At 56.8% G+C, this 18,550-nt stretch overlaps 1 protein-coding gene across 5 annotated transcripts in view; it reads right to left on the bottom strand.

Annotated features, from left to right (window-relative positions):
• LOC123375712 (carboxyl-terminal PDZ ligand of neuronal nitric oxide synthase protein-like) overlaps nt 1–18,550 on the bottom strand; it is a 191,375-nt gene that overhangs the window by 44,531 nt on the left and 128,294 nt on the right. For 4 of the 5 annotated variants that reach the window (XM_045026884.1, XM_045026886.1, XM_045026887.1 and 1 more), the window contains 4 exons: nt 17,392–17,555; nt 12,115–12,282; nt 9,618–9,783; nt 8,060–8,209 (listed from right to left, as the gene is read on the bottom strand). In XM_045026884.1, coding sequence (XP_044882819.1) covers nt 8,060–8,209; nt 9,618–9,783; nt 12,115–12,282; nt 17,392–17,555 — 648 coding nt within the window. The remainder of the gene's footprint in view (nt 1–8,059; nt 8,210–9,617; nt 9,784–12,114; nt 12,283–17,391; nt 17,556–18,550) is intronic. The other variant, XM_045026885.1, reaches the window with a different exon arrangement.

Below are 18,550 nucleotides of genomic sequence, written 5' to 3'. Positions count from 1 at the left end.
TTTCAGAGTCCCTACTTCCCAGGGTAGAGTCCCTCAGCCTGTAAGTATGGCCTACATGCTTTGTTCCCGGATGCACACATTTAGCTATATTAAAATGCATATTGTTTGCTTGCACCCAGGTTACGAAGTGATCCATATTTCTCTGCACCAGCGATCTGTCCTCTTCACTATTTACCACCCTGCCCCTCTCAATTTTTGTTCCATCTGCAAACTTTATCAGTGATGATTTTATGTTTGCTTTGAGGTCACTAATGAAAATGTTGAACAGTGTAGGGCCAAGAACTGATTCCTGCAGGACACCACTAGAAACTCCCCGATCAGTGATGATTCCGTTTGTTACATTTTGAGACCCATCAGTTAGCCAGTGTTTAATCCACTTAAAGTGTGACATGTTCATTTTATATCTTTGTAGTTTTTTAACCACAATTTTGTGCAATTTGTTCCAAGACACATCACAGAAGTCTAAATCTCTTACATCAACACTATTACCTTCATCAATCAGACCTGTCATCTCATCCAAGAATGATAAAGCTAGTTTGACACCATCTATTTTCCATAAACCCATGTTGACTGGCATTAATTAAATGACCCTCTGTTATTAATTGAGTCCCATATCAATAATTCCATTATCTTACCCAAGGTCTGTGTCAGACTGACAGGCCTATAATGACCTGGGTCATCCCATTTACCCTTTTTAAATATGGCACAACATTAGACTTTCGTAAGCAGCTGCAGCTCCCTAGCTGGGGCTTTGGCAGGCTCCCAGCCTCTGTGATGGGGATGTGTGGGTCACCCCACTGAAAGGTGAGAGCATGAGCACCAGCCTGCACAAGGGTCAGCACGGAGCCCTGTGTGCTGTCTAATATAATATATATATGGAGATATACCTATCTCATAGAGCTGGAAGGGACCCTGAAACAGGGCTGGCTCCAGGGTTTTTGCCGCCCCAAGCGGCAAAAAAAAAAAGAAAAAGAAAAAGAAGAAGAAGAAGCTGTGACTGCAATTGGTGGCTGCTCCACTGCCTTCTTTGGTGGCAGGTCCTTCCCTATGAGAGGGACTGAGGGACCTGCTGCTGAAGAGCCTGATGTGCTACCCCAAGCACCTGCTTGCTGAGCTGGTGCCTGGAGCTGGCCCTGACCTGAAAAGTCACTGAGTCTGCCCCCTGCCTTCACTAGCAGGACCATGTACTGATTTTGCCCAAGGTCCCTACAGGACTGAACTCACAACCCTGGGCTCAGCAGGCCAATGCTCAAACCACCGAGCTACCCCTCTCCCCCTGTGGGACTGTGCCTGGCGTGATGGGGCAGTGCCAGTGCAGAGCGGTACTCACGGCAAGCTATACTGAACCCAGCTCTCTCTCAGCAAAGATGAGGACATCATGTTGGGATGCTGCCCGCTCTCCCCACACCATGCTGGCACGCTGCCTCTTGCCCCTCCCAAACAGGTTAGTGCCTGGTCAGCAGACTGGGCTCTTCATATCGCCAGTGGCTGAAGGCACTGGGTCAAGCCTGCTCTCTGCAGTGTCTGCTGGGAGACGTGCCTTTTGCTGTTCACTGGGGATATGTTTCACTGCCTGGAAAGCATAGGGGCTGGAACTAGGGGTGCTACCATGCCCCCTGGCTTAAAGTGGTTTCCATCAGACACAGGGTTTAGAGTTTGGTTCAACAGCTCTCAGCACCCCCATTACACACATTGCTCCAGCCCCCTCTGGAAAGCTCCGTTCCCAAGCGGGATGGCTGCTGGGGTTTAACTGGTTTCCCTGCTTTGGGCCCCAAAGTTTGGGAGGTGGAAGGAGTGATCCAGAGACAGAGAGAGAAAGAAGAGACGACAGAAAGCCTTGAGAAATAGAAAGATTTATTTAGCAAAAGCCAATAGACAAACACCATCCAGGGGTTAAGTGCACTTACATTGACAGACTGGCTTCCCAGATTGACTGAATATACAGTTAGTAACACAACAGTTGTAGGAAAGGAAAGGACAAAAATAGATCTATCTCTATCCCCAGCCAAGACCCACCACCACAGTGTGAGGCTGGAGAGGCGGTTCCTGGGCAGCGTGGAGTTGGGAGAAGGAGAATTTATAGCTGTACAGTTCCAGGGCCCAGGGCACAGCAGGAGGCTGGAAAGAGTTGCAGCCCAGCTCTGGGACGCCTGTGAGATGCATGCTGGGGCCTTCCAGCAATGCCCCTTCACATTGCTTCACGCCACTGGCTACTGGCCTTTCAAAGATGGCCCCCAAGAGAAGGGGCTGCTCTCACAACCAGCAGCAGCCACCCTGTCCCTACCCCCATCCTGAGCGGGAGCAGACCAGAGTGATGAGAAAACGATAAGTTGGAAGCAGGCCAAGTGAGCCTGCCTGCCTGCCTGCCTGCCTGAAGGCACCTAGTCCCTGAGGGGGTGTCCCAGTGCCATGACTCCCAAGAGAGACTCCCAGGGGCACGGGTCTCTCACTAGGACCCCTGCTCCCTCTGGGTCAGCTGTTCCCACTCCTACCTGTGCTGTGCAGAGCAGGTCTGGGGCAAGGGGAGGAGAGGGGAAGAGGACTGGTCCTGCCACAAGCAACAGTGAGGGTGAGAGCCTCACAATAATGTCCTTTCTTCCTTCCTCCCCCTGCCCTGCTCTCTGCCCCTCCCTCATGTGTCAGCCAGCCAGACCCAGACTCCTGCCTATTGCATCTGGCCATGCCGCTCATTCTCCCACGTCCCCCGTCCCCCATCCCCCGCAGCCCTCACTGCATTAACTCTCTCACATGCCAAGTCTCCTCTCCAGCCCCTCCAAAGGTCCTAGGGAGTCCCCTCAGCCCCCACCCCCTGCTGCCATCCTTACCCTTATCCCCCTGCACTCTCATCTCTCTCTTCTTCCCTTTCCCAGCTGCATCCTGCCTCCCATCCTATCTCCTACCCCTGCATCAGGCCTAGACAGGCTGCTGATGTCCCCATCCCTTCCCACCTGAAGTGCTGCCTGGCCAACCTCCCACCCCCTCTGCCAGTGCCCACCTGCCCCTTCCAGGCCTGCAGTGGACAGGTGCAAGCTCACCCCACCCATCAGGCCAGATCAGCTTCTTGCCCGGCAGCCCAACAGCCCAGCTGAGCTCTGAGTGGGACCACACCAGGCATTGCAGCTCCCCTGTCCCTCACAAGCCCGTCTGGCCAGGAGGCCCTCCTCCCCACTGCCTTGCCTGTCTGAATGACAGCACCTAGCCCAATCCCAGCCCGGTGAGAGGAGGGGACATTGGTGAGGAGCAGTGGGAGCAGAGGGGGAAGAGAGAGGAAGAATCCGTTCCCCAGCCCCCATGTCCTCAGGGGAGCAGAGGGAATGTCAGTGCCTGTCTTGATTCCTGGTCCTGATGCAGCGACCAACAGCCTCAGGAACAGACAGGGAGAGCCGCAGGCCCCATGGGAGTGACAAGCCTGGACAGATGTCTCAGGCAGATGTCACCTTCCAGGCTGGGGCCCCGGGCAGCCATCCTGCTGTGGGCACTCTGGCGGGACATCACTGGGACACGCTGTTGGTCAGCAGGGTCCCAACCCTGATTGGTGGAGACAGTGGTATGATATAACAGCTTTTCATCAGGCTGCAGGAGGGGAGGAGGCGGGCAACAGCTCCCCCACACATGTAGGGCTTTGTCAATAGGGTCTGTCAACCTGGCCCTAGCCTGGCCTGTCTCTTTAATGGCATCCTCCCTGGCGCTCCGGCTGGTTTCCTCCTGCATTAGGTTAGCTCAAACACTGAGCCTCCCAGCGTGTGATATGAAGCAAGGGGGCAGCTCACAGCACTGGGCATGGCAGCAGTGGGAGTGCAAGGGCACGACTGGAATTTCATGACCATCTGGGGACATTGGTGAGGAGCAGTGGGAGCAGAGGGAGTCCCTCACGCCCCAACAGACTTCAATCACCTGCATGTTCAAGTCATCATTCAAAATCAAAATAATGCACAGATACTGGGTAAACAAAAGCCAACCCCTAATTATTGTAATCAGGAAACTGGTTTTCAAAACACTCCCTCCAGCGAGTGAGCATTCCAAAAACCTCGGGGCCACATTCCCAAAGGTTATTCCAAACTGCCCGCACAGTAGCTAAGAGCACATTTATTTGCATGCACACAAACCTCAATTGCTTGCAAGTGTATCCCCTTTCAGGTGCAAAAAACTGCACTTGCAAGGGCATCATTTTGCATAAACAAAAATCCACATTTGCAAGTGCATTTGTGTGCACAAACAGAGTTATCAGCTCTCACAATCTGAGTTGTAAAGCTCCAGCTCCTAGAAGCATGTGATGGCGCGAGAACCTCAGTTTTCCTTTACAAAAAAAAGCAAGTTTCTAGCCCTCGCAGTTGTGGAGAGAAGCCCGAAAACAGGATCCAAGTGCCCCCTAAAGGCTCAGAAATCAGAAAGCAAAGAAAAAGAGCCCCTGTTATTTTTGAAAGCCAATCTCATGGTCTCTGGAACCTGCCTCCTGAGTTCTGAACGCGAGCAGCTGACCAGACTGCAGAAGCCTGCATGATTTATCACAGATTTTCACTGAGCACTTGGAAGCAGAATCTTTGGAAATTTTGGCCCCATCTGTCCTGGTGGTGATACGAGTCTAAAAGGCCAGTTAGATCTACTCCAATGGAGACAGAACCACCCTCAGAAAACCTCATCATGACTGGTACCTATCCTTAGGTCCTGGCTTCCACCCCTCAGTGCAGCTCCCACTGCTGGCTATAAGACACAGCATGTGTTGGGCACAGAGATGGGCAGAATGGCCCTTAGCCGAAGGCCCCTCCAGCCAGCCAGTAGCTAGTGGGTGAGCTGATCGACAGTGTTATGGTGACGCGTCAGTCCCCGGGAGCGGAGGGAAGTGTTCACAGCTGCCCTTGAGAGAGCTGTAAGTGAACCCGGAGTGCTGGGGACACGCTGTCCTGTGGCCTTGCCCTGGGGTTGCAGGCTCTGGGTTTTGCACTGCACGCACCAGGTAAGTCAGACAGAACAAGCACAGCTGATGTGGATGTCAAGCCTGGGCTTTCTGCAGAGGCAGCCAGGAGAGGGGGCCCAGCAGGCAATGCCTGGGGACTAGTGTGGGTGAGGGAAGGCAAGGTGGGGCCAGGAGGGGCAAGGATGTAGCTTTGCTTCCCATCACTGTGCTGCTCTTCTGGAGCCCTGCTCTCCTGCTCTAGCCCATCTCTGCTCTGAGCCCGGAGAATCTTCCCAGCCAGTCTAGGGTTCCCATCCTGTCTCCATTCCACTCCTCAAGCCCTGGCCTCACTCCCCCACTCCACTGTTCCCTTCATGGCCAGCACCCCTGCACTCATTGCCCCCCCCTTTCTGTGTCACTGCCACACACGCCTGGAACCCACCAGCTACTGCCCCGTGAACTCACCCCTAACCCTCCTGCAGACAGACCCAGGTCCCCTGCTCACTGCGCTCTCCCTATTAGTGGCTCCAGAGAGAAGCTGCTCTCCAGCCAGCTCTGAACCCCGAAGGCTTGCAGGACTCCGGGGATGGTCAGGAGGCCCAGTAGGGAAGGTTGCACATGGCCCTGCCCTAGTGTCAGGGCTAATGGCATCACAGCGAATCATCAGGGGAGAGCTGAGAACAGGCAGGGACTGAAGGTAGCTCCAAGCCCCAGAAAGGGGTCGGGGAAAGAGGGGGTGGTTAAACAATTTTAGATCAGTGAATACAGAGCTGTGGGTAGGACATTGCCGGAGCCCCTCATCCAACCCATTTCCTTGCCTTTGGAGCCCTATTCTACCCGCTTTTGTCAATTTCCCATCTTTTCGGTCTGCCACCTCTTCAGGGCACAGTCAATGCAGCCACGACAGGGCCCGATCCTGTCCGGGGCCCTGGGTGCTACAGCAAGACAATCCATCCTAACGAACTCACTCCCGTCTGCTTTCTGAGATCGCCAATCTTTACTGAGTCACCTACAGGCACTTTCAGCCTTCGCGCCCTCCGAGCAAAACCTTTTCCCTGGGAATCTGCTCTGCCCCTCCAAATGTTAACACAGCCCCATGGGGACAGCAAGCAAACACTCCCATGATAGCACGGCCCAGCAGTACAGCCTTCTCTGCAGCCTGGAGAACTCACCAGACAGCTTGAGAGCAAACAGGAGGAAGTGGCGCCTATCTGTCAGGGAGCCAGAGCAGCCAATCTGCCCAAAATGTGAAGCAAAAGCCCTGGGACTTTGCCCTGCTAGGAGAGTGGGGAGTACACACTACTGAAGAGTTCGGCTTCCTGAACTTGTGGAATTTCCTGACTTCATCATTGCATTAACATCAGCTTTGGCATTTCATTTCCCTGGATTTACTTAAGGAAAAAGAAAATACAAAGAGGCCAGTGCTGCTGCCGCCCTGCTCTCGCTGCACACCCCTAGGGAGCTGGGGACAAGGAAAGAGCGTGCTGGCAGATGACACAATACTGAGGTTAGCCAATACTAGGAAGGCCAGCAAGCCCTAGCTGAGTGAGGAGAATGGCTGGAGTGACAGCAGGGGAAAGTGTCTCGACAAGCGCATGGTAATGCCTGATCTGTGATTCCTTCACACCAGGGGGCTGAAATGGACCTGAATGGCTCAGGTTCAACCCGGGCATGACTGGAACAGCGAATGTGCCAGATCGTCACTCAGCAGTGTGCAGAACAGCTGCACAAGACTGGGCTGGAGACCAACTCCAAAACCGGTGCCATGGGAAGCAAGGCTGGCACCTGCCTGCGAGACTTGGGTTCAATTCCCTGTGCTGCACTGACTTGGGCTCTGTGCCTCAGTGCCCATCTGTCCAGCGGGCAATAGCCCTGCCTGGCCTCCCAGGGGAGTGTGGGTATGAATACAGTGCCAGCTGGGAGGTGCTCCGTTGCCACCGGCTGTGTGGGGAGTTCAGAGAGCTAGGATCTGTTATACAGGTATGGGGCATTCCCTGACTTGCAACAGTGAGGTCAGGTCTGGTTCCCAAGGAATCGAAGGAGGCTCAGAGGCAAGTGCCCACAATGCCGAGAGGCTCCAACTGAGGACGGGGAGTTTCAAGGACTGGGTGGCCTCTCTCTGAAACCTATAGCTCGACTCCACTGGGAGCAGAATTACCCGTACGCTGAGCTCCTGTGACCATCCCCCTGACTCTGCTCTGTTTGGAGAGGGGATGAATAGGAGGGGACATGATAGGGCCATGTCAAAGAGTGAATGGGATAAGAAAGTGGGTGGGAGCTACATCTCAGTGAGAACGAGGGGAGGTACACTGATGATGAAAGGCAATGAATCTAACGCTGATCAAGGGAAATTCTTCATTTTTACCCAGAACGGATAATGAGCCAGTGGAACTCCTTGCTACAGGATGTTATGGGGCCAAGAGCTTGGTAGGATTCAGAAAAGGGTTATAGATTTTATGGCTAATGAAAATATCCCCAGTTCCATTACAGAGGACAAAGCCGTGCCACGGACGTACAGCCACACATCGCTGGCCATAGCCTATGGAGTCTGGTCAGAGCAGAAGCTGTGCCAGGCTGGCAGAGCCTTGGGGCAGCGCGGTGAGAGACCTGCGGATGTGACTGCACATCGAAGGAGGGCATGTGTCTGTGCCTGCTCCTGTGTGCTCTGTGGCTGTGCTGGGTGGGTGCTCAATCTCACAGCAAGGCCAGGGCGTCCCCTTACAGCCCTGAGAGCCTGCTGGGATGGTGTGGGCTGCAGGAAGCGCAGCCCTGGCTTTGTCCTGCAACAGGGGTGGAGAGGGAACTTTTACTGCCTTCCCAGGCCTAAAGCACTGAACTGAGCCCTGGCCTCCAGCAGGTGCTTCCCTCCCCAGGACTATCTCCTCCCTGTCTCAGTCTGGAGACAGCCACCCTCCTACACAGCGATCTCATCATCCAGGCTGTCCCCCAGGCCCTGCGTGTGCCGAACGTTGAGCAGACGCGGTGGCTCCTCTTGGGCCCACGAGTCGCGCTCCTCGCTCTCGTCCGTGTTGGACTCGTACTCCGAGGCAATGCCCGACTCGCGGAACTTGATGAGCTCCAGGCTGCCCAGGAGCGGCTCCGACAGTGACACGGCGCCTGGGGGGAAGCGGAAGTACTCCAGCTTCACCAAGCAGTCACTCCTACCTATGGGGCTGCCCAGGGCATGGGCAGAGTCAGGGCCAGGGCCCAGCAGCGGCAGGTGGAGGTCCTCAGGCTTCGGGGTGGTGGGGTCGCACAGCACTGGCAGGGCATTGCAGCGGTAGGTGATCTCCAGCAGACTGTCCTGGGAGCCTACTGGAAAAGAGGAGGGCAGTCGGAGCGGGCCTGGCCTAGAGCATCACTGACCCCCCCACAGGCCGGCAGACAGTCACCAGGCACACAGGCCTGCTCTAGATCTCAACCCCTGGCCAAGAGCCCCATTGCCCACCCCGATCATGGTGCTTTTCACATGGGGAGCTGAAGCCGATGGAGGGTGGAGGGGTAGGTGGGGATCTAGCTGAATGAATAGTAACAAAGAAAAGCATGGACAGCCCCCAAAGATACCCCCTCCCAGCCCCCCCACCCACCACGCACACATACCCCGCATCCCCAACATGTGTACACGGCCCTGCCCAATAACACCCAGCCCCCGCCCGCCCGCCACACACAAACATCCTCGCACACCCCCATCATGTGCACACGGCTCTGCTCCAATAACACCCAGCCTCCGCATGCCGACCAGACACCCCCACCCCACTCCTGACATGTGCACAGAGCTCAGTTCCAATAACACCCAGCCCCCACATGCCCGCCACACACAAACATCCTCGCACACCCCCATCATGTGCACACGGCTCTGCTCCAATAACACCCAGCCTCCGCATGCCGACCAGACACCCCCACCCCACTCCTGACATGTGCACAGAGCTCAGTTCCAATAACACCCAGCCCCCACATGCCCGCCACACACAAACATCCTTGCACACCCCCATCATGTGCACACGGCCCTGCTCCAATAACTCCCAGCCCCTGCACTCCCACCATGCACAATCAGCCCCTGCACCGCTAACATGTGCACATGGCCCCGTCTAAATAACACCCAGCCCCCGCACTCCCATCATGCACAATCAGTCCCTGCACTGCTAACTTGTGCACACGGCCCTGTCCCAATAACACCCAGCCTCTGCGCCCATGTGCGCACACAGCTGCCCTTGCAGAGCTGAGGGAAGTACATGCAGGGACTCTCCCCGCAGGGTGTCCATTATAAATTCTCTCTCCCTGGGCATCCTGGTGCTGGGACCAGGAGACATGGGGCAGTCTCTTGTATGCCACAAACCCTGGGGTGCAAAGGGGCGGGGCTGTCTAGACACTGTGGGTCTCACCCCCCACCCCACAAGGAGATGTGGTCACTGCAGGCCTGAGTCAAGCAGTGAGATGTGTGCATGGCATGCCCACCCTGGCCATGGGCTGTGCTCAGCCTGGGCTGCTGGGCATGGCTCTGTGGCGACCCCTCCCACTGGCGTTCATGGGGATCCCCTCTCCAGGGAGTGCTGGGGCCCATGGCACGGGCACACCACCAGAGCGGGGGAGAATGGGAAGGGATGGGGAGTCCCTTGTGCCCTGGTGGATCAGCAAAGGGCCCAGCAGCAAGCACCTCCATGCTGTGCTCCTGGATCCCTGTGCTGGCGGGGGGCCACAGCAAGGCTGGGGAATGAACTCTTACTGGTGTTGCTTCCTGACAGCTTCAGCTCCAACTCCTGCACCTGCCTGACCAGCAGCGAGATGTGCTGGAGCATGTCCTTGTTCTGCAGCAAGAGCTGGTGCACGCGTGCCTGGGCCTCCAGCCGAGCTGCTGCCTCTGCAGCCAGCTGGTCTTTCAGCAAGTGAACCTGCCGGACAGAAACGGAGACACAGCGAGTGGGTGCGTGCCAGGCCAGGCTGCCTGCCCCAAGCCAGGGGTCCGAGCCCGGAGCTCCAGCCTGCTGCTAGAGTGAGATTCATGCACCCCAGCCGCTGTCCCAGCCTGCAGTGCCTCCAGTCAGACGTCCATTCCCTTAGCCACCTGTTCTCTCAGCCAGGCACAACGGTGGCTGTCTGCAGAGCGAGAGCTCAGGCCCAGCCCAGAGAGATTCTCCCCTGGGAGCCATCCCCAGTGATGGGAGCTGCTGCCCTGGGTTGGGGACATCGCCAGCTGCTCTGCTCTGGGGCAGCAAGCAGGAGAAGGAGGGAGAGATTTATACTGGTTAGTGGAAGTCCTGGACCCACAAAGCCCTTCCAGACTTTGCCCAGAGTGCTGCTAAGTCCGTCCCCCATTCCAGTCCCACAAGAACCCCGCAGCCACAGGGCAGCATGGGACAGGGGGCATGCTAGCATCTGTCCCCCGTCCACACTGCATCCAGCATGGAGTCCCTTCTTCTTCACACTAGGGTGCCCAGCCATGGGGCAGATCTGTCTGGCCCAAGCAGAGAGACACTCCCACAGAGGCTGTGCTGAGACTGGGCAGGGGAAGCAGGAGCACTGGCACCTGCTGGCAGTGATGGAATTGCAGTTCAAAGCTGCAGGCGCCAAGGCATACTGTCAGGAGCTGGAAGTTCCCAGTGGGATAGCTGCCAGTCCCCACGTAAAGGGGCAGCCCCGTGGTTTTCAAAGGCAGTTCAGCTGCGTAGGTGAGGGCCAGGCTAGCTCATCTTGAGACAACTCTCCCTAGAACCCTAACCATGGCTCCCTGGAGCTTCCAGTGAAACAAGGGTCTCTGGGTATGTCCACACTGCAGTTAGGCACCAGCCTGTGTGTGGCTGGCCCCTGCTAGCTGACTGGGGCTCGATGCAGGGCTGTTAAATTTTCAATGTAGATGCTGGGCTCTTGCATCCTCTCACCTCACAGGGTCCTAGAGCCCAGACTCCAGCCGAAGCCCAAATGCCTACACTGCAAACAGCCCCTTAGCCTGGCCCTGCAACCCATGTCATCTGGCATGGGCCGGCTGCGGGGTTTTAACTGCAGTGTAGACAGACCCATTGAGACCTGAGACCTGGAGCTGACTTTCCCCCCGCAGCAGCGTGCCCTGACTTCTAGGTCCACAGCCGACCCTGAGCATCAGAGAATGTGGGGCCCTGCTCCAGAAGAGCTCTGCCTAGCCCAGCCCAGGCCACGGCAGTCTGGACAATTCCTCACTGCATTTACATTCCTGCTGAGCTGCGCAGCTCTGCATGAGGGTTGTAGCCAGGACCCTGTTCCCAGCTCAAGCGACAAGGGCAGTTGATACCCAGGATATTTCACTGGCCCACACACCACACAGAGCAAACAAGCCCTCAGCGCTTGTCAAGTGTGAGACCTAGACAGTAGGATCAGTGCACTCTGCACACAGTCAGCTCCTGACTGTCAGTCCTAGCAGGCTGGCTGGGCCGAGCTAGGCTGTGTGCCCCTCTGGCCCCTGGGATGTGGCATCCCATCGTGTGCCTCCACACAGTGGGGCCAACAGTGCCGGGGGCTGTTGGTGCTGCCTGCCCCTGCCCATAGCACAGGGGATTGGCTTGCAGTGCAGTGAGGTTCCTGGAACGCTATGGGTGAGTCACTGCAGGGGCAGCTGGGCCGGGGGCAGGGCATGAGGCTTGGGGAAGGAGGTCTGTGGGTTCCCCGATGCCCCTGGCATAGTGCATATGGGGGGCAGCTCTACTCCTTCCTTCAGTCCCACAGCTCTTGCTGTCTCCCTGACTTCTCTTCCGAGCTGCCTCCCTTCAAACTGACTGGTGCCCTGGCCCAACTGGATCTGCCAGGTCCTCTCCCTGTCCCTGATGAATTCCCTTCCCCCACTTGGGGTGACCTTGGGCTCTCTCCTCCTGTGATACCCGACTCCCACCCCTCAACCGTGGCTAAGATCAGACCTATACCCTTGTCCAGGCCCACCCGCATCACCATAACCCAACGGCCACTTGTCCCTGCAGCCATTCAGAACACAGCTACCTTCCCTCCACCTCCGCCCGGTTTCAGACCCCTCCTCTGCCTGCTCCTCCCTTCCTGCATCCAGGCCGAGCTCCTTGGCTGTGCCTCTAGGGCTCTGCCACTTCTGGCTTATCCACCCATGTCCATTTCCACCCCACCCTTCCCAGCACACCAACCTCTCACACAAACCCCTCCAAATGGCCCCCTGTGCATGCACTGCTGCCTGCACAGCCCCGCTTGGCCCCGGCACACTGGGGCTCTAACAACCACACTGGCAGCACCTGGGCCACGGCCACTTGTGTCTGTTGCGTCTGTTGCTGCAGAAGCTGCCGGAGAAGCTGCATTTGGTGATGAGCGGATAGAGGGGTCCCCAGGTCCGGCAGCTGGGAGGAGGAGGGGAGCAGCAGCCTAGGCGATGCAGTCAGGATACTCTCAGGGTGGAGGGAGCCCTGGAAAATATAGAGAAAAGCAAAGCCTGATCCACTCTGCGTACTGCCCCTCAGCATGCCACAGCCACTCCAATAACAAGTTCCTGGCCGAGCTGAGACCCCTGTGGTCGGGCTGGTCGGTGCCTCATTCCCTGTACTCCCCCAGCCCCGTCTGTCTGTACTCATCTGTTTCTCTTGGCTGACCCTTCGATTGTCAGCTCTCTGGGCCAGAGACTGTAGCCCAGACCTGCACAGGTATATAGTGCCTAGCTCCCACATCAGTGCACACCAGCGAGACCTGCTGTGTGCGAGAACAGCATTAATAGCTACTCACAACACTAACCCTTAGCAGTCTAACCTGGGCGGCACAGCATAGGGAGGAGGTGACCAGCCCTCTGTGGAGAAAGAAGTGGTTCGGGACTATTTAGAAAAGCTGGACGAGCACAAGTCCATGGGGCCAGATGCGCTGCATCCGAGGGTGCTAAAGGAGTTGGCGGATGTGATTGCAGAGCCATTGGCCATTATCTTTGAAAACTCATGGCGATCAGGGGAGGTCCTGGATGACTGGAAAAAGGCTAATGTAGTGCCCATCTTTAAAAAAGGGAAGGAGGAGAATCTGGGGAACTTCAGGCCACTCAGCCTCACCTCAGTCCCTGAAAAAATCATGGAGCAGGTCCTCAAGGAATCAATTCTGAATCACTTAGAGGAGAGGAAAGTGATCAGGAACAGTCAGCATGGATTCACTAAGGGCAAGTCATGCCTGACTAACCCAATTGCCTTCTATGAGGAGATAACTGGCTCTGTGGATGAGGGGAAAGCAGTGGACGTGTTAGTCCTTGACTTTAGCAAAGCTTTTGATATGGTCTCCCACAGTATTCTTGCCAGCAAGTTAAAGAAGTATGGGCTGGATGAATGGACTGTAAGGTGGATAGAAAGCTGGCTAGGTTGTCAGGCTCAACCGGTAGTGGTCAATGGCTCCATGTCTAGTTGGCAGCCGGTATCACATTACAAGAAGGATGTGGAAAAATTGGAAAGAGTCCAGCGGAGGGCAACAAAAATGATTAGGGGGCTGGAGCACATGACTTATGAGGAGAGCCTGAGGGAACTGGGATCATTTAGTCTGCAGAAGAGAATAATGAGGGGGGATTTGATAGCTGCTTTCAACTACATGAAAGGGGATTCCAAAGAGGATGGATCTAGACTGTTCTCAGTGGTACCAAATGATGGAACAAGGAGTAATGGTCTCAAGTTGCAGTGGGTGGGGAGGTTTAGGTTGGATATCAGGAAAAACTTTTTCACTAGGAGAGTGGCGAAGCACTGGAATGCATTACCTAGGGAGGCAGTGGAATCTCCTTCCTTAGAGGTTTTTAAGGTCAGGCTTGACAAAGCCCTGGCTGGGATGATTTAGTTGGGAATTGGTCCTGCTTTGAGCAGGGGGTTGGACTAGATGACCTCCTGAGGTCCCTTCCATCCCTGATATTCTATGAATCTATGATTCTATGATTCAGTCACACAGCTCTGCAGTTCCAAAGCATCACACAGCTGTAGGCTAATGCGTTGGAGCCAGAACAGCCGTAGGGAGCTTAGTTTCTAACCCATCACACCTCTGACTTCAGTGCAAGCTAGGAACCTAAGGAACTGACCTTCCTCGGCAGCAGCTCTGTCCTCCAGCTGGGCGCAGAGCAGCCCACTGGCCAGGCCAGCAGGAGACAGACACCCTGTAACAGACTGTGACACCTAGGTGCTTGCTCTCCCTGCTGCTGGGGCCGGCTCTGTGGCTCAGGCTGACTTTGTTCCAGCAGGTGCTCGCAGCAGGATCCTTCTGCCCCCTGAACGGCCACTCAGCCTGGTGAGCTGCCCTGAGCACGATGCTCTCAGCCTGGGTCACCTGTGTGCACAGAGCCAGCAGCCGCCAACACATGCTCCCAAGCCAGAGTCAGAAGGGCGGCCCCAACCTCACTTGGAGTGGGTGGAGGTCAGAGATTTGCACCTTGGCTCACAGCCTTGCCCTAGCTGCCAGCAGCTGCCAGGGGTGGGGGGCAGGAGGCTGTTCCTCAGCAACCCATTTCTTTGCCTTCTGGCTTGTGAGCCCTTGGATTCCCTGGGTTGGGTTTTCTGACTTTCTTCTGCAGCCCAGGCCAGACACTTCCTCTTCTGAACAAATGGAAGCTGAGACTGTCACGTATTCATGGGCCTCCGGGAGCTGGGGCTTTACAAACACTCCAAATGGCAATAAAAGGGCAAGAGCCAGCACCACTGGCAAGACGTTCCCTGGGGGACTGGTTCCCAGACAGGCTCTTGGTGTCTCATGGCGATGTGTAATGCCGACACACTCAGTTGTTGGTGGACGGGATCAAACACAGCTCTTTTAGCCAAGGCTGTAGCTAGCTCATCACTCTCTAGCTCAGTGGTTCTCAACCAGGAGCATCCCTGGAGTACTCAGAGCTCTTCCAGGGGGTACATCAACTCATCTAGGTCAGTGTTCTCAACTTGGGGGTTGTGGGATGGGTTTAGGGGGCTCACAAGTGCAGGGCTGGAGTTAGGGGTGGACACCACGCCACAGAGGGCCCTGTAATGCTGTTACATGTTTCAGCACCAGGCAGCAGGGCTCGGGTTCCTGGGGTACTGTAGTCTGGAAAGGTTGAGAACCACTGCTCTAACTGGCATAGGTGCCACAAGAGTGGGACAGAGTGCCACACCACACAGGCCTGGATCACATAGGCAGCACCCTGGCTCTTCACGCCAGCCGCACAGAAGCTCACTCTGCTGGCTACGTGACATGCTAGATCGCACCATTCCTCTCTCCTCCAGCAGTTTGGGCAGCAATGGGACTGCCCTGCCCTGCCCTTGGTGGAACAGATGGCCCCCAGCCTCACAGGAGCCATATGGGTCCTACCTCCCCTGACTCTGTGGCACCCCACTAATGACACAGGTGTCAAGCCTCAATGCACGTGGCCTTACCCACAAGAGACTCATTGCTGGGAGCACTGGTGCGAAGGGGTCCACAGCCTCTGGTGCATTGGGAGAGTGGTTCTAAGCAGCACAGTGCGGTGGTCGCAGGCTCCGCGTCCCCCCACCCCCCGAGGGAAAGGGAGAGCCAGGAACGACAGGGGGCCACTGGCAGAGCCCAGCAGAGCCGCGTGCTCGTAAGCTGGGGATTCACATGGCGCTTTCCCTACCAGACAAACCACATAGCCAACTGCGTGGTTACGTCGGCGCCATGAGCACAGAGCCCATGCACCTGCACCCTGACTGTTCAGCTCTCACTCCTCAAGGGTGGCCATTCTAGGGGATGCAGGGCAGGCAGGAGTGATGGGACCGTCCCATCAGTACCTCTCTGTCTGCCAGAGCACTGCCAGCTGACAGGGAAGGACTTAGGCCCACTGGCTAGAGAAGGGGACTGAGAACCAGGACGTCTGGCTTCTATTCCCAGTACTGCTACCAACTTGTCATGTGAGCCACGGCTCGCTCTGTGCCTCGGTTTCCCCACACTCCAGTGGGTACTCACGTACCTTGGATGGGGTTTGTGTGACTGAATTAGGGCATACTTGTACAGCGCTGTGTGATCTACGAGAAGAGGGACTAGGGGAGGGGAGAGGTTTATCATCCTGGGGAGCTCCTGGTTCTCTGAACCCCCCTTGCAAGATGGTGCTCTGGCCAACTCTTCTCTCGCCATGGCACTCACTCAGTCCTGGTGTGCCCTGGACGAGGACCTGGCCTCCGCTTTGGGTGGGACAAGTGTGCAGCACCACAGCCTAGGGGGGTTAGCAGCACGGCTGCCCGCTCACAGGGACGGCTCTGGGATGCTCGGAGTCTGTACAGGGCGAGTGGAAAGCCAATGCCCTAGGCTGCACTGGGGACCCAACAGAGGGCGGGCTGTGGCCTGGTCTCTGAAGCACAAGCAGAACTCAAAGGGCAGCTCTGCTTTGCTGGCCTCTGACAATGCCCAAATGTGCTGGGTTAATGCACCAGGTGATCCTCTCCTGCCAGCAGCTGTGCACTGCCTGCACGGGCTGTGTGGTCAGGCAGAGGGAGACGCAGCTCCACTCCTGCCACTTTCGCTGGGAAACTAACATTGCTCTGTTCCCAGGACATGCCACTGTCAACGGGAGTGAGGGGGCAACACAGGGACTAGTTTGTGTCTGGACCGCAGCAGTGCAGGACACAGGGGAGAGGCTCAGCGCTGGGAGCTCCGGGGGAGAACAGAATGAGGGGGAGCCAGTGACTATGAGCTTCTTTTATTGTCGGGGGGCTAACTGGGGGGAGGAGGGTTGGAGAGATGGGATCAAGGAATGGCCAATGCCCCTAACAGTGAGTAATGGAGCATGACAACTGGACTCCCATCCTGTGCTGCCCCTGCCCAGCACACCCCGCAGCAGGAGCCGGGCACTGCCACCCTCAGGGACCAGAGCTGGGTCTGCCATCTGCAGAGCCACAGCCTGTGTCCTCAGGGCTTAGCATCTCCCACGGGTTTCAGGGCTCTGTGCTGACCGGCAATGGGGAAAGGTGTGTGTTTGGGGCCTAGGTTTCCCCTCTCTGGGTGTGGGGCACACACACTAGCTCTTAAATTGGGAGTGCACAGAGGGGAGTGAACCTGGCCTCCTCCAGGGCCCCAGCAAAGGCAATTCACCCTAGTCTGTGGGGCAGCTCATGGAAAAGGCATTTCCTATGTTGTGGGGTATGGCTAGCCTCTCGGCTCCTTTGTTAATGCCCTGGCAGAGCGGGGGGGGATGCCAGCTGCTACCACAAGGACACGTGCTGTTGTACCAGCTTCAGGGTCATGCTGTGGCCCCGCTATCTGATCACCCCACAGAGCTGCCACAGGCTGTTCCAGCCCCATATCTAGACATGAGCTCCCTCCCTACCCCACTGGAGGGCAGCGTGAAACCCAAAGGTCCCTCTGACCTGGGGTGGGGGGGCAGTGACCCCCATGTGAGCCACAGGGGGAGAGTGTGGGGAGCTCTGAGGCTGCTGTGGGGAGAGAGCAGGGCACCCCCAGGCACAGACCCATGTCCTGCCCCCAAAGCCACAGAGCAATGCCGCTTGGACATACTCTTGGGAAGCCACGCTATCTGCAGGGACCCTGGGCCTGTAATGGGACACAGCTGCTCTTGGCTGGGGCCGGCGTACCTTGGTGTCCAGAGAGTGCCCAGAGTCCTTCCCCACGGCGTCGAGGTCCGTCACCCCCCGGCTGAACTCCAGGGTGCTGCTCCCTGGTGGAGGGATCTCCACTGCGTCGATATCCGTCTCCTCTGTGGGGACAGCTGCCTTCTCAGCTTTGGCTGGGTGGCAGGCTGGGAAGAGGCAGCAATGGCATGGTCAGAGGTGAGATGGGACAACGGCAACTCTGGCCCAGTCCAGCTCCCCGGGGCTGAGAGAATGTGGGCTTGGCTAGCAAACAAGGCCCATTCCTCCTTGTGGGGCAAGCACCTGAACACCTGCCATGGGTCACACATCCCTAGCTGGCAGCCCTGGCTGATGCCCCCTATGGGGCTGAAGCCCTGAGCCCCACCTCTCTGCTGGGCAGAAGCCAGAGGTGACAGATGGGGGGTCATGTGGGGTCACATCCCCCTCCCCCTCAATTTTTGCTAGGATTTGCTAGCCCTGCTCGGTCACATGGTGCCGCTGGGTCCCCTCCCTGCATGGCAGCTGCTGGAGCTGGCAACCGGGGGCTGTGACCTAGGGAGAGGCAGCACCTAAGAGCTGGGAGCTGCAGGGAGAACTGCTGCTTTTGCTGGGACCTCTCTATGTGGAGCTAACACCTGGGAGCTGCAGAGTGGGGCTGCTGAGGGTAAGAGGGAGGGTATGCCTGGAGCGAGTGACTCAAGCTGTTGAGTGGCGGCCTAACCTTTAAATTGCCACCCTCCACTCTCAGCAGGCACCAGTCACCTCTGGAAGAAGCTCGTAGCCCCATAATCCTGCTGCAGGACAGAATCCCCAAGGCCCCTCTCCCCGCCGTCTGGTAGGTGGGGAATGGGGGGGCTCTGCAAGCCACACTTTAACGGTAAAAGAGACAGATGTGGCTCATGAGCCGTGGTTTGGCCACCCCTGGCATATAGCATGTCAATCCACTGGATCCCTTCCCCCAAGCCTGTATGGCCTCCGGACTGCCCCTACATAAGAACATAAGAACATAAGAAAGGCCGTACCGGGTCAGACCAAAGGTCCATCTAGCCCAGTATCTGTCTACTGACAGTGGCCAATGCCAGGTGCCCCTGAGGGAGTGAACCTAACAGGCAATGATCAAGTGATCTCTCTCCTGCCATCCATCTCCATCCTCTGACAAACA

Source organism: Mauremys mutica, chromosome 8 (genome assembly GCF_020497125.1).
Source record: "Mauremys mutica isolate MM-2020 ecotype Southern chromosome 8, ASM2049712v1, whole genome shotgun sequence".
In the NCBI taxonomy this organism is placed as follows: domain Eukaryota; kingdom Metazoa; phylum Chordata; order Testudines; family Geoemydidae; genus Mauremys; species Mauremys mutica.
Note: the sequence above shows the minus strand (reverse complement) of the source record. Positions and strands in the feature narration are given on the sequence as shown.